We start from the raw sequence: 15,801 nt of genomic DNA on the forward strand, positions 1-15,801 counted from the left end.
AATCATAAACATTACAACTGATGTTTCTTTTGTTTTTGTTTGTCCAAAGCTGAAAAACTGAAACTTTTTTTTACACTGTTTAAAAAAAAGGAAAACACTAGGGCTTGTCATCTTGTCATTTTCGATGAACAAGCTCAGCCTTGAAGCACAAATACTTAGCAGAGCATCCTCCATTTTTGACTGTCTGACATTAGGATTATACTGTGACCTTTATTATAACAGGGTGAGCAGAGCTGCAGCTGCAGGTGTGGAAGACACTCGCTTTTGTGCAGCACTTTCTAAATCAGACTTCTGACCTTCTTCTGCTTTTGAGACCACTGAAAGTCAAATTACCCATATGAAAAATGTATTTCTATATTTTTAAAATATTTATTTATTTATTTATTTATTTATTTATTTATTTATTTATTTATTTATTTATTTATTTATTTATTTAATTAAAATAATGATGATGATCATTATAATTAAACATTATTATTATTATTATTATTATTATTATTATTATTATTATTATTATTAATAATAATAATAATATTATTATTATTTTATTATTATTATTATTGCAAATATATGTGATACAATAAACCTATACACATCAAGATTAATAAAATCTAAATAATAAAATAAAATAAAATTAAATTAAATAAAATAAAATTAAATAAAATAAAATAAAATTAAATTAAAGATTATTATTATTATTAATGATATAATAAATAATTATATAATAAATAATTTAATAATATAATAAATATATTACAATTATAATGATAATTATTATTACAATGTCATTATTATTTCATTATTATATTATTATTATTATTATTATTATATTTATCATTATTATTATTATTATTGTTGTTGTTGTTAAAATGTTGTTGTTTTCAGTTTAAATTAAATTTAAAAAATTCTAGTTTAAATTAAATTGATTATGCAAGATATTATCAGACATTATTTTTATTTTTATAAATTGTGTAAGATTTAAGCTATAAAGTCATGTAAATCAACCAATCAATAAATAAATAAATAGTATTCTGTATTAATTACAATATTTTTACATTAGGTAATCATAAACGCGTAACCTATATTTCTTTATTTACTTTTTATTATTTTTTATAAAAATAATGATCATCATCAAAATCAATTAAACATTATTATTAAAAATAATAATAATAATAATAATAATCATTATTATTATTATTATTATTATTATTATTATTATTATTATTATTATTATTAATATTATTATTATTATTGTTATAATAAATTGTATAATAAATAATTAATTATATAATAAACATTTAATAATATAATAATATATAATTATAATATTATTTTTTACTAATAATAAGAATATGAATTATAATAATCCTCATCATCATAATCAATTACTTCAAACAATTATTATTATTATTATTATTATTATTATTATTATTATTATTATTATTATTGTTGTTGTTGTTAATATTTTTCCAGTTTAAATGTAATAAATAAAAAATTATGTTTAAATTAAATTGATTATATAAGACGTTATCAGACATTTTTTCATGATGTAAGATTTAAAACAAAGTCATGTAAATAAATAAAATAAATAAATAAATAAAAAATATTCTGTAATAATTACAATATTTTTACACTAGGTAATTTTAGATGTATGTATAGCCTATTTTAGGCGACCGTAATAAAGCATGTGAGAAATGTGCAGTGCTGCCTGCTCAATTAATAACCAGACCTACCCTTACAGTCAAGATCAGCATACGCCCCTGACGCCCTCAAAAGACATGCGATACTCACTTGACGGTGTGCAAGTGTTTGGTGGCGTGTGGAGATATAAGCCTGAAGACCACATCCAGCCCTCGGTTCTTCCCCAGCAGCTCAGCCGTGGTCACTAAAACAGCAGATATGCAATTAACACAACAATAAAAACAACATTCCGGAATTCAACACTGCTGAAAATATTACATTTCATAGTCCCGTACACCAGATCCCTTGTCAGTCTAGTCAAGAGGGGGGACTTAAAGAGATGACCCAAGTCCAAACATCACCCTTATAAACTAGGCATGTGCATGGATGAAATTTCCTCTATTAATACATTGTGCTTGCTACAAGGCTATAGCTAGCATCATAAACACTGTCGCTCGCTACACAGCGGTGTCCTGGGCTCTACGTGTCTAGTGTTTCCAAACAGATATATTTCAGTTTTTATGATAAAGCATAAAGCAATGCCTTTTGGGAACGATAACTGCGAGGCGCATTTCTCTCGGTCACAACCTGAACTTCCCGCGCTAGCATTACTCACAGGGTAGCTGTCACAAAAGCTGATAAACAGACCCCATGCTAAAAAGACGACTGCGCTGCATTTGAAATAAAACCCAACAAAGGTTGATTTGCATTTTATGGCCGATTTAGCCATTATCGCATTTGCCTTGAAAACCAGCACTAGTAGAATAGCATTCCAATAGTAAATCAAAGGCCCCATGTAGAGCCAAAACACTGAAATACTCGGTTCATAAATACAGCTGTAAGGCAAAAAAGCAGTAAGTGCGGTTGGTCCGCAATTTCACCTGAACACTTTATAGCTAGAAATGTGTTATGAAAGATGGGAAAATAAGTACCCATTCAAAGAAATTACTAGATGTACATTTGAATAAATGTTTTATGGGATTCTCGGAAGGTAATAATAGGCGAAGGATATAAAATAAAGGTGTCTTTAGCACACACACTAACCACTTAATTAGGTATAGATTTACCTTTTGATCTTAAAGGAATAGTTCACCCAAAAATTAAAACAACAATTTAAAACATTCTGATAATGTAGCCCTATATACGTTTCTTCAGATCCCGAATTATGTAGCCAGAAGTAGGTATGGCTGCATTTTGTTTTTAAAACGAATGGGGCGGTATGAGGGTATGACGCCGTTCCTTTTCTCGACTACAGCGGACCACTCTGTGTGGACGGCTTTCCCGCAGTTACCAGTTTGTCCAGTTAGCTTGCCATGTACGTCAGTGGATTTGAAACGCAGAAAGGAGTTGACCACGACGACAGGGTTTGAGTCTGGTGAAGAACGGTTTCAGAAAGCGGGTAAGACAAAAACAAAATCCAAAAAATAAAATAAACAAGTAAATAACTGGATGAGAATGTGGTAAAATCTGATAACGTAGTAAAAAAAAATTTTTTTTAAAAATCTGACGACTTTTCTTTTTCTTTTTCTTTTTAAAATTGTCAGTTGATCGTAGAGAAGTGAGTGGTCGGGTCAATCGGTGCTTTTGAAAATACAAAGTCAGTTGATCAGTCAGTCAGTCAGTCAGTAAACAGTCAGTCGACAGCAGCTTCTGGTGGATTTACGCGAGTAAAGCAGGCACGGATGACACTCACGAAAAATTTGAGATATCAAAAAGTGTACACAGCTCTGGTGGATTTATGAAAACAAAAACTGCAAGAAAGAAAAAAAAGAAAAAAGTCATATGCACCAAGGATGATTTGAGGGTGAGCAAGCTTTGGGCTAATCTTCACTTTTGAGTGAACTATCCCTTTAAAACTTCTCTGAAATTGAATCAGCAAGGTGGTGGAAATACTTCTCATCAGATTGAGGCCTTGTTCATATGTGGAAATTTATCCGATATGAATCAGATCTGTGTTTTCGTGTCTGCAGTGTAAGCAGGTAGATCGGATTTTCACCTGTCAATGCGAGTTAATGCATTAAAAACCGTAGCGAATGACGTCAAGTCTGACACTTTCTTTTCAGAGCAGACTTCAACCGAGTCCCAAACCTTAAATCTCATACACGAGGACTTAACAGCTTTTATATTGTCATATAGCACAGGTATTTGAGCATGTTAACGTGAGCGAGAGAGTGCAATGTCCGCCACGTAACCAATATAAACTAATATAAAACTAGTGCATACATCACGTGCATAAATCACGCAATGGACATGACATTAAGACGACTACTGGTTTAAAAAAGCCTATATATCAAAAGAAGATGGACAAATGAGAACCTTTCTGTTATAAACTACAGTAAAACACCTTGTCAAAAACTGCGAACAGATTGCATACAGGAATAGAGAAGAGCACTCCTTAATTATCGGCTATTAGTCAGCGCCCGCTCTTTTTTTTTCCTGGTCATTGCGCCTTTGCCGTGTGCTGTGTAAACGCAGACGATCGGATACGAGTCACTTTTAAAAGATGATGTAAGCAGGTCATCAAAAAAAATCGGATACGGTCACAAAATCGGAATTGACCATCAAGATCTGCAGTGTAAATGCAGCCAAAAAAAATAAATCCTATAACTGACACACAAGATTATGTTCCCAAAGATCAGGCAACCGACCACAACATACCGTAACATGACAGCATTTGTGTGTTATTGTGTGCCCTTTGTGGGCTCTGAAGCACACATTATTTATTATGTAGGGGAAACAAGCTACAATCGTTTATTATTAATAAAAAGCTCCATGCGGTGGAAGCAGTGCTGCATTCGTACATTATTTAAGTAATATTCCAGGTATTTTTTTGCAAATATGGATGACAACATAGAAGACTGGATTGACGGCAGTTGAAAATTCAGCTCTGTCATCACAGCAATAAATTATGTTTTAAACGCATTAAACAGAAATGTTCTTTTAAAACATATTAATGTCTGATAATAGTATTGTTTTCACTTTGTGTTTGTGTGTGTACGTGTTTTTATGACATATCAGGACACAAATCTGTATAATGACATAGGTATGACAGATATTACAAAATGCTGGTAAAAATACTTTGCTGATGTCACACAGAATTAGTTTTTTCAACCCAGGCTCATTCTGAAAACGTACCCCTGTATACATTCATATAGAGCATCCCAGGAGATACTTTTTTTAGTTTTTGTTCCACCAGAGCTCACTGCGCACGCTTTTTGAGATCTCAATTTTCTCTTTCAAGTGCCATTTGCACCTGCTCTTCTCGAGTAAATCCATCAGAGGCTGATGTCGACTGACTGACTGACTAATTGACTGACCCACCCTCCTCCTTCCCTAAACACAACCGATAGTGTTTTAAAAAGCACCGATTCACCAGCGTCCACCCACTTCCCAACCCAACCCAAACGACAGTGTTTTCAAAACAAATGCAGAAAAAAGAAAAGCCCTCGCAGCAGCTTGATTTTTACCACGTTTTCAGACTTTCTCACATTCTCACCAAGTTATTTAATTGTTTATTTTATTTTTTGTCTTTTGTTTTTGTCTTACCTGCTTTCTGGAATCATTCTAGGCCAGACTCGAACCCCATCGTCACAGTCAACTCTGCGCTGTCTCAAATCCACTGACATCTGCTTCTTAGCGTTCGTTTTAAAAACGAAATGCAGCCATAAGTTCCTCTGGCTACATAACTCATGATGTCCAGAAATAGGGCTATGTTTTCAAAATGAGCCTATGTTGCAGTGTTGGTCATCATAACACACTAAATATTTTACTTCTTCACCCAAACTTTCAAACAGGTATGTACTGTATTGACCTTTAATCTTGAAATCTATTGGAAATCTTTTTGGCTCAAGACTTCCGATCTAATTTACCTCCATAGATTTATTTATTTATTTTTTGTTAAAAACAGCTTATTATTGTCACGGTCACCAGCGATCCAGCCTGAGCAGATCGCTGGTATATACACTGAACGCTAACAAACTACAAATCTGCCATTTCATGGACTACAAGATCCAGTTATGCACCACAAACACTCACAGCAGTTCCTGATCCTGACTAATTGCATACACACAGCCAGAGGATTGTCAAGGACTGATTACATAAACTTTTTAAGCAGCACAGATACACACACTGTTGCTGAGTCTTGTTTACTGTATTTGTGACATTACAACGTGTTTACTTTGTTTTGCTTTGCCATGTTTTGACCCTCGCCTTGTTTATCTGTTTATTTCTTTCTGCTGCCTGCCTTCTGACCATCTGCCTGTGTACTACGACTCTGGATTGCTCGTATACATCTGTTTGCCCCTGTGTTGACCATTGCTTACCTGTCCTCTCTAACAAACCTGCATTCGGATCCATACTTCCTTTGTAAGCGTCACATTCCATAACAATTATGCTGCTAGATGTTGCAAACAGATATTTTCTTATTATATTATTCACCTTTTCATGTATAGTCATGAACATACTTGTTTGTAGAGCAAGTAGTTTGACTGTTTTCTGCCTTTTATTATTCCTAGTCATAGGCAACTGAATCAGAAGTTCTAAACCAATCGTACAATCGTGCGTACACTCGCACATCAGAATAAGGTCAAAAGTTTTATTTAGTTGAGGCAACTGAGGATCACGCATGCAAAATTGACTGAAAACTCACAGCTGAGTCAGAAAAGTAATTTGAGGGTTTTTTGACATCTCATTTAAATCTTGAAGAACTTGTAGATTAGAAGATTTCAGATCTGACTCACCCGAAGAGCAGAACACTCTGAGGACCCAAAGGCAGGCCGCGGCTCTGCGTGCGTTTTCCACATTCTGCCGCAGCAAACCCAACACCACCAGAACAGCGTCTGCCTTCTGCGCTTTCAGACCAATTTGGCGATCTGAGGGAAATAAGAAAATGATGTTCCTCTTTGACATTTATAAAGCGTGCATTTGTAACGTCTCATCCTGACAGTGTTTCGCTCACTACTGGGATCGGGGAAAGCTTCATATTTGAGCTCTTGGCAGCTGCGATGAAACAGATTGCTTTGCTTTGGAGATCAAAACCACATTCTGGGATGTCTAATGGGAAAGTGAGGTGTTAAAGGAACAACTTTAAAATCCAACAGATTCATTTTAAATTAAAACGCAACAACAATGAATCCACCAATCAATCAATGAATTAAAAAAACAACTATTGGGATTAACATACAAAAAAAGTCAATTGTAAAATAAATAAATTATGGTTATACAGTTTGGCTGATATTACTATCTAAAAGCTTACTACATGCAAAAAAGGGGAAACTTCAGTTTAAGAAGTGCCAGATCTTACTATTAGAATTAGTGGCTTATTACCTACCTATTATTAAGATATTTTCTGATACCAACATGAACATGCACAAACTCAAAAAAGCAGTGATAAATAGAACTGTGTGGAGGGGAATGATCCATAGAATGACCAAAACTCGACCTCGATGGAACGGATAATTGAATTGATTTGATATTTATATCATATCGGTTCAACATTAACTGTCAAATAAGTGGGACATTAGGAGTTTACTGAGGGAAAAGTCAAAAGTCATAGTTGATGGTTTGCTAATAGGGAGAATTGTACCTTCAAATAAAGTGTGACCCAAAAAGGATAAGCTATATAAAAAAGATATATTTAAATGGACAGCTCTATGTGTGTGTGTACTTGTTTTGTGACATATCAGGACACAAATCTGCATAATGATACAGGTATGACACAGGTATTACATAAAGGTGGTGAAATATGAGGAGACAAGCTTATAAATCGCATAGAATAAGGTTTTTTTTTTCTTAAAAAATTAAAACTGTACCATTTTCTGTGAGGGTTGAGTTTGGGGGTAGGGTGGGGTTAGGGCAATGGAAAATGTAGTTTGTACAGTATAAAAACAATGGAAACCAATGTAATGACCCCACAACTCACAAAAACAAGCATGTGTTAAACCTAGGTTAACCCACTGTGATATCAAAACTCTTAAGCAGAGATGTCCAAAGTATGGCCTGCGGGCCAAATTTGGCCCATTGTAACCTTTGGTTTGGCCCACTATGCCATCTCAGAAGAGAGTGAGAATGATGGGGGTTGGTGTGTTTTATTTCTGAAATACAAAAAAAGTTGAAATTAAACGTAAATGAATCAGATTTTTTTAAATGTAAATACTGTCACTCGACGGATGCAGAAGACATCGGTGAACAAATCAAGCAAAAACTAGTGTAACTGCATTCGGTTATAAATGAGATTGTTTTTGTTTTTACTGTAGTAAGTTTGTTATAAAATGTAATAAAAAAATACTGTTTTATTTAATCAGGAAATTAGGAAATTACCCATGGCAACTATATTTACCACTGGCCAACTAGCTTCAATCAAGTTTGGTTTTTGGCCCTTCATAAAGAAAAGTTTGGGCACCGCTGCTCTATAAAAAAAAAAAAAAAAAAAAAAAAAAAAAAAAAATCACCTTTCAAAATTTTCCCGCGACCAATTCCTAATAAATTTACATTTTTAATCACTTTACAGCCTTAAACATAGATTTCAAAAACCAATTCATGTTAAAGAAACAGTTTACCCAAAAATTTATCTCTAAGATCTTGCAGAATATGTACTTTATAAACACTAATAACTGATTTATTCAAGACAGGATTAATCCATGCTTTCATGTTGATGTCAAATTCTGACCCTACCATCCGAATGTCACAGCAGAAATTGAGACTCATCAGACCAGGCAATGTTTTTCCAATCTTCTATTGTCCAATTTTGGTGAGCTGAACTGCCACACACTGGACATTTTCTCTTTTTCGGACCATTCTTTGTAAATCCTACAGATGGTTGTGCGCCAAAATCCCAGTAGATCAGCAGTTTCTGAAATACTCAGACCAGCCCGTCTGGCACCAACAACCATGCCACGTTCAAAGTCACTTAAATCACCTTTCTTCCCTATTCTGATGCTCGGTTTGAACTGCAGCAGATGATGTTAACCATGTCTACATACTTAAATGCATTGAGCTGCTGCCATGTGATTGGCTGATTAGAAATTTGCATTAACAAGCAGTTGGACAGGTGTACCTAAAAAGTGGCAGGTGAGTGTACATCAACTCATAATGGATCTGGAAATCATTATGAACCACTAGAAACAGAAAATGATCTCTGGTTTATAAATCCAATCGTATTATTTAAAAACCCAATCCATAAAAACACACCAGCCAAAGAGGGAAGCAAGAGAAATCATTCAAATGACCCAACCTGCCTTTGGCCCAGTGACTACAAACACTTACAAGAAACAGCAAGATCAAACACAAAAATCCTGCTCTCACAACAGATGGAGTTTGTTTTTAGACGTGTTTAGTCTAAACGGGATTGATGAAAAAACACTGCTTGCTGTTTTGACTCTGGGTTCATTAGGACAGGCTTCAAAGTGCGAGAGTGGAAAGCTGACAAACCTTAGATCTCCAGAGGGTTTAAAACTCTCCTCCTTGAATGACACAACATTCAAACATTAAATATACTTATGACACTCAGACGGTGACCTGTGACCCTGCAGGACTGAGGGGTTTTTCCTGACCCCAAAGTGACCCTATGTTTGCTGTCTGCACCTTCTAGGCTGGATCTGACTTATGGGCTATTCACACACACACACACACACGCACACACACACACGCACACACACACACACGAGGCACGACTATTTTGGGTGAGGTGCTATTTATAGTTATTCTGCAATGAATTCAGAAACACTGAGATGATTAAATTATAAATCATTGTGAACAGCATTTGGAATGAAGAGTTGGAGAGGGGAATGTGGGTGTTATACTGTCTTTAAAATATCGTTTCTGGTGTCGGTTATATTATATGTGGTTTTATTTGACTATTTTATAAATAAATGAACAAAAGCTATACCAAAATAATAACCAGAAAAGAAAAAAACTTGGAAAAAAAAGTCAAATTAAAATACAGAAAAAAATAATTGTAACTATTAATAAACCACAATAAAAAAAAAAACAATAAAAAGCCCGCTCTCTCTCTGTGATACTAAAATAACATAAAATTCACCATATATGTTCATATATGGTGAATTTCATATGGTCACACATATGTTCATACCTGTCAACATTTGTCTCTGAAAATCCAGAAAACTGGGGGGAGGAGGAGGGGGTGTTCGGGGGTGAGGTCTCTGAATAACACCTTTGAGAACCGGGATAGGGAAGTAACTGTACTGTGGTGTTAGTAACTGTATTATGCTCCGCATTTTGGGCGCCCATTGTGATCGGATACTGTAGCAAAGTTGGCGACCCAGGGGTGTTACAGACTGTACCAAAAGAGAGAGAGAGAGAGGGGAGGGGGGTTAAATTATGGGAGTTTTCCGGGAGAAATAACAAAACTGGAGGGCCCACTGTGATCGGATACTGTACCAAAGTTGGCGACCCGGGGGTGTTACAGACTGTACCAAAACAGAGAGAGAGAGAAGGGGGTGAAATTATTGGAGTTTTCCGGGAGAGATATCAAAACTGGAGGGTTGCGGGAGATTGGTCTGACATATGGGAGACTTTCAGGAAAAACAGGAGTGTTGGCAGGTACAGTATGTTTATGTTACCATCAATGTGTGAATTCTATAGAATGCCTAGGAAATGTATATAATGCCTAAAATTGATTGCTACTTTATACATTGCTTAGGCATTCTATAGAATGCCGAGTTGCCGTGCAGCAAAGTGTAACTGGCCTACCCCCGCCATTTTCCCACTACTGATGTTGTCGGTGGTGCTTGGGTCGTTGTTTGATGATGCTGATCAAAGTATGTAAGTGTTGAAAGTTATTATAAGACAACGTATTGCCAGAACGAGGTTCCACTACCACAACACAGACAATATTGTCGGAATTCTTCTCAAGACATCAGTGTATATTATCCGTAACGTTTCCCTGAGGATTGTTGTGTGACCATGTTGAAAGGGAGTGTAGTGCCAAGGCAGGAATCACGCCATGTTGACATGCAACGACAGTTCTACGATGAATTATCTCAAGTAAGTGTAAAAACTGTGTTTGACACTTTGCCTAAATGATACTTGTCATTCTATATAATGCCTAAGAATTGTATAGAATGCCTAGGAAAACTATGCAAAATCTTTACAAAAACTGATATTTCATACTTTGCCTAAAACCATCAGGTATTCTATACATTTCCTAGGCATTCTATAACAGTGTTTCTCAACCACGTTCCTGGAGGACCAACAACACTGCATATTTTGGATGTCTCTGTAGCGAGAGAGGCGGGGCCAAGAGCCGTGAGGGCATGCGAGGTGGGTGGCGTGAGTGAGATAATCAGGGGACACCTGGACGCGTCACCTCCCTCGAGTCTCACAGAGAAGCCCTGGAAGCTAAAAGAAGGAGAGACGCCAGTGCTGGGAGAGAAAGGACTGGGCCAGGACAGTTTGCTTTCAGTTTGATGGTAGTCTCCGTGAGGAGCTGCTGTCCGTTTGTTTTATTTGCTCATTAAAATGTTTTTAAAAGTTTGTCGGTTCTCCACCTTTTTCATTACAGTCTCCTTTATCTGTCACACCCATTACAGGTCTTTCAGGACACACTCACACTATGCTATTCTAACCGTGCCCAGGCATGTTTCCCGTTTCATTTGAGAAGTGTGAGTGCTCTGAATCGGGCCCAGGTGCGGTTCAGTTGGACAGCCCTGAACCGGTTTGAAGAGGTGTGCCAGAGTGAGTTTCACTTGGGTTTTGGCGTGGTACGCTTGTAGTGTGAGTGCAAAGCTCACCTGAGCTTGAAACTGAAGAAGAGACTTGACTTTTAAGGGACTGTTCCAACTGTTCCAATCATTCTTACTGTTCAATAAATGCAAACTGTCGTAGTTTATTAACCCCTTGCTGCACGTCAGCTGCAGCTTCAGCAAACCTCCTAATACCTTCACCACAAGGACTTTATGATCATTTAGGAGTGCCAAAAGTGGCTTATCTGTTTGGTGAAATATTTGGCTGCGTGTCACCGCAAATCAAACAACTAAACTGATATGACTAAAGAAATCTCCACTGTGCTGAGTGAGAGCACTTCTCTTCTGTTAAACTGAACAGCACATCATCGATGACGTCAGCGTGCTCTGGCTCGAATGCAATGTGAGAAGGGAGGCCATCGGGGAGAAGGGAGGTGGACAAGCGTGCTTCGGCATGGTTCAAGGCAACTGTACATAGTGTGAGTACGCCCTCAGTCTCCACTAATGAGCTGATGATTTGAATCAGGTGTGTTTGTTTAAGGAGACATTGAAACTGTGCAGAGCTGGTGGTCCCCCTGGAACATGGTTGAGAAACACTACCAGGATTTCACACATTGCTGGTATATACAATTGAAGTCAGAATTATTAGCCCCCCTGAATTATTAGACAAGTTATTGTATAACGATGGTTTGTTCTATCAGAAAAAAGTTTAAAGGGGCTAAGAATTTTGACCTTAAATTTTTTTTTAAATATTATCAGACATACTTTGAAAATTTCCTGGCTCTGTTAAACATCATTTAGGAAAAATTTAAAAAAGAAAATAATAATTCTGACTTCAACTGTATATACAGTGCTCAGCATAATTGAGTACACCCCATTTAAAAAAATGAATATTATTATTATTATTATTATTATTATTATTATTATTATTATTATTATATTATTATTATTATATTTTATCCATTTCTCAGTGAATATAGGCAATGTATTTTGGTGCATTTGAACAAAACAGATTTATTAAACAGATCTATTTATTAAAATAATATTTTAGTCCACAAACATATTTAGAAATTGAAAAATAATGCAATTAAATGAAAGCTAAATATTGCAACAAAAAAATTACAAACTACAAAATTTCAACTGAATTTTTTCATTTTTTGCTTCTCTTGATTTTTCCTCTTTTTTAAATTTGTATTTATATTAACATATAAATGTGGGTGTGCTAGTTTTTGGACCATTATTGTAAGTTATTTTGTTAGATAAGCTCCAGATTTGGCTTCAGTACTGACTAATCTAATATATATGCACAAATATAATACTTTATAGCTTCCTATTAAAAATATAATATATAATTTTCATTTCAATTCATAATATTATAATATTAATATAAATATTTATTTAAAAATATAAACAAAAAAATTGCAACTAACTGAAATGACGTTATACTAAAAAGGAAATAAAAATAGTGAAAGGCAGATAGCAATATAAAAAGCTAATATAATTACTAAAACCTAAAATTAAAATAAAAAGTGAATATTTAAAAATAAAATGCTATTTAAAATTTAGAAAGTAAAATATATTATTTTTAAATAAGATGATGATGAATGTGAATCATTGCCACAAGTAAAACCACACCCATCACAATTATCAATATAAAACAAATAGATCACAAAAACAATGCCAATTATTTCTTGGTCTCCGCCCCTCCCTCTAAGCCCCTCCTCCCCATCACTCACCTCTATGGCCCACTTTGGCCAGCAGGTGCAGCAGTGGCAGTAGGATGGTATAGTTGGGAGTGAAGCTGCGAGCCGAATTCACCAGAGCCGTCAGCAAAGCCTCGCTCCCTCCTTTCGATATCATATGATGAATCCGTCTGTCTGTGCCTGAAGAAAACCACCGTCATCATTTCGCAAAATGTCAAATTTAGTCTGATAACAATTTGCTACTGGCATTTTATCGCAAGATGATGTCTGGGTTTATTTTCGACTTTTTTTCCTGAACTTTAGTGATTAGAACTTTGCGCTGGAGGGTAGTGAATAAATTTGGCTAATTGCTTTGCTGTGAATTAATTTCAGATGACAGGATTAGTGCAGTAGTGCTCCACCTCTACAAGAAGTATTATTCGATAGGTTTGTTTGTGAATAATAGATGCGGATAAGGCCGAGATATAAAAACAAATATAGTTGAAACTTATTTATAATTACATTCTGGGATTGAATGTGCATTGACGTCAGGTCTCCTTTAAACAGTATCTTCAGTGCTTTTATAAATTTTATGAGTTAATACTGATTTTAATTAATACTGATTTTTTTTGATTGATGGAAAAAATGCATGAATGGATGGACGGAAATAATGTGTTAATGGATGGATTGAAATTACGTATTGATGGACGAATTTAAATGACAGATGGATGGATGAATAGGTGGATGGATGGAAAAGACAGATGAATGGGTGGATGGATGGGTGGACGGTTGGATGAGTGAAAGAGATGACTGGATGGTAGATGGTAGAAAAGGACAGATGGATGGATGGATGTAAAGGATAGATGGATGGATGAATGGGTGGATGGATAAAAAGGACAGATGGATGGATGGGTGAATGGATGAAAAGGACAGATGGATGGATGGATGGATGGATGGATGGATGAAAAGGATGGATGGTTGGATGGATGGATGGCTGGAAGAGACTGATGGATGTGTGGATGTATGGATGGATGGGTGGATGGATGATGGATGGATGAAAAGGATGGATGGATGGATGGATGGATGGTTGGATGGATGGATGGATGAAAAGGATGGATGGATGGACGGCTGGAAAAGATGGATGGATGGATAAAAAGACGGAGGGACAGAATGGATGAATGAATGATGGATGAAAGGATGATTGGATGGATGGATGAATAAAATGATGAAAGGATGGATAGATGAAAGGACGGATGGAAAGGACAAAAGGATGGCTGGATGCATCGAAAAGACGGATAGATGGAAAAGACAGCTGGATGGGTGGTTGGATAGATGTAGGGATGGAAGAGATGGATAGATGGAAGGATGGAATGGACATACGGATGGATGGAAAGGATGGATGAATGGGTTGATGGATGGATGGATGGAGGGACGGATGGATGGATGGATGAAACGGATGTATGAGTGAATGGATGGATGGATGAATGAAAGGATGGATGGATGGGATGGGATGGACAAAAGGATGGATGGATGGATACAAATGATGGATGGATGGATGCAAGGACGGAAGAGATGGATGGATGGATGGATGGATGGATGGATGGATGGATGGAAAGGACGGACGGATGGATGGATGGATGGCTGGATGGATGGATGGATACAAATAATGGATGGATGGATGGATGGATGGATGGACGAGATGGATGGATGGATGGACAAAAGGACGGATGGATAGATAATTACAAATAATGGATGGATGGACGGATGGATACAAATGATGGATGGATGAATAGATGGATGAATTGATGGATGGATGGATGGATGGATGAAAAGATGGATGGATGGATGGATGGATGGATGGATGGATGGATGGATGGATGGATGGAACGGACAAAAGGATGGATGGATGGAAAGTGACACATGGATTGAATACGGTTGATCACTGAATAGATGAAAGCAAATCAAATATGGATGAATGTATGGATGTAAAGGATGCATGGGTAGATGGATATTGATATGGCAAACTGATGGATGAACAAGCTTAATAAAAGCTAACCCTTAAGACATCATTTAACATAAGGACATCGTTTAATTTCAGTGCCCACATTTGAAGAAGCCCCCATATATGACATTTTTTTTTATGGAGCTGATTTTTTATTTACGTTCTTTTTTGCACACACAAAGCAATTCCCCCCTTAACTAAACAAAAAATGTCAGCACACTTGCAAATCAATGCAGAGATGCGACAGAAAAAAAAACACACCAACAGGCTGGCTGTAGGAAAAGGGCATCTCACCTGCCGACAGCAGCTCATCCAGGACATTGAGGATATTTAGCATGCTCTCCATGTCTCCAGCATTCTGGAAAAAGAACAACAACAAAAAAAAAAAGATTTCTAAAGCTGAATCAGGCCTCAGTATTAACACCTATAGCCTAGACACACAGTTTGGCTCAATGACCAGGAAACTATCTAAACAACTCCTATAAAAGTATTCACACATGACATCACTATTGTTATATACGAAGTGTTGAGTGTCTCCTGGCTGGCACAGCCAAATCTTCCAGCATTGTGTGGGGGGTTTTCAGAACACGATGGGACTCAAACCCGGCAGGGACCTGGAGCCCCCCTGGTTAAAAGCAGCAGCAGTTGACGGGTTAGCGGTCGGGGGCCGTAATCCTCAGAGAAGGAACTCCACAGCTGGGGATTCAAGCTTCGGCTCTCATTACAGGGCAAAATT

At 36.4% G+C, this 15,801-nt stretch overlaps 1 protein-coding gene across 2 annotated transcripts in view; it reads right to left on the reverse strand.

Moving 5' to 3' along the window:
* LOC130219172 (cytosolic carboxypeptidase 4) overlaps nt 1-15,801 on the reverse strand; it is a 304,487-nt gene that overhangs the window by 229,300 nt on the left and 59,386 nt on the right. For both annotated transcript variants that reach the window (XM_056451477.1, XM_056451478.1), the window contains exons 3-6: nt 15,360-15,423; nt 13,118-13,264; nt 6,420-6,551; nt 1,792-1,885 (exon numbers count right to left, since the gene is read on the reverse strand). In XM_056451477.1, the coding sequence (XP_056307452.1) occupies nt 1,792-1,885; nt 6,420-6,551; nt 13,118-13,264; nt 15,360-15,423 (437 nt within the window). The remainder of the gene's footprint in view (nt 1-1,791; nt 1,886-6,419; nt 6,552-13,117; nt 13,265-15,359; nt 15,424-15,801) is intronic.

Source organism: Danio aesculapii, chromosome 25, assembly GCF_903798145.1.
Source record: "Danio aesculapii chromosome 25, fDanAes4.1, whole genome shotgun sequence".
Taxonomy (NCBI): domain Eukaryota; kingdom Metazoa; phylum Chordata; class Actinopteri; order Cypriniformes; family Danionidae; genus Danio; species Danio aesculapii.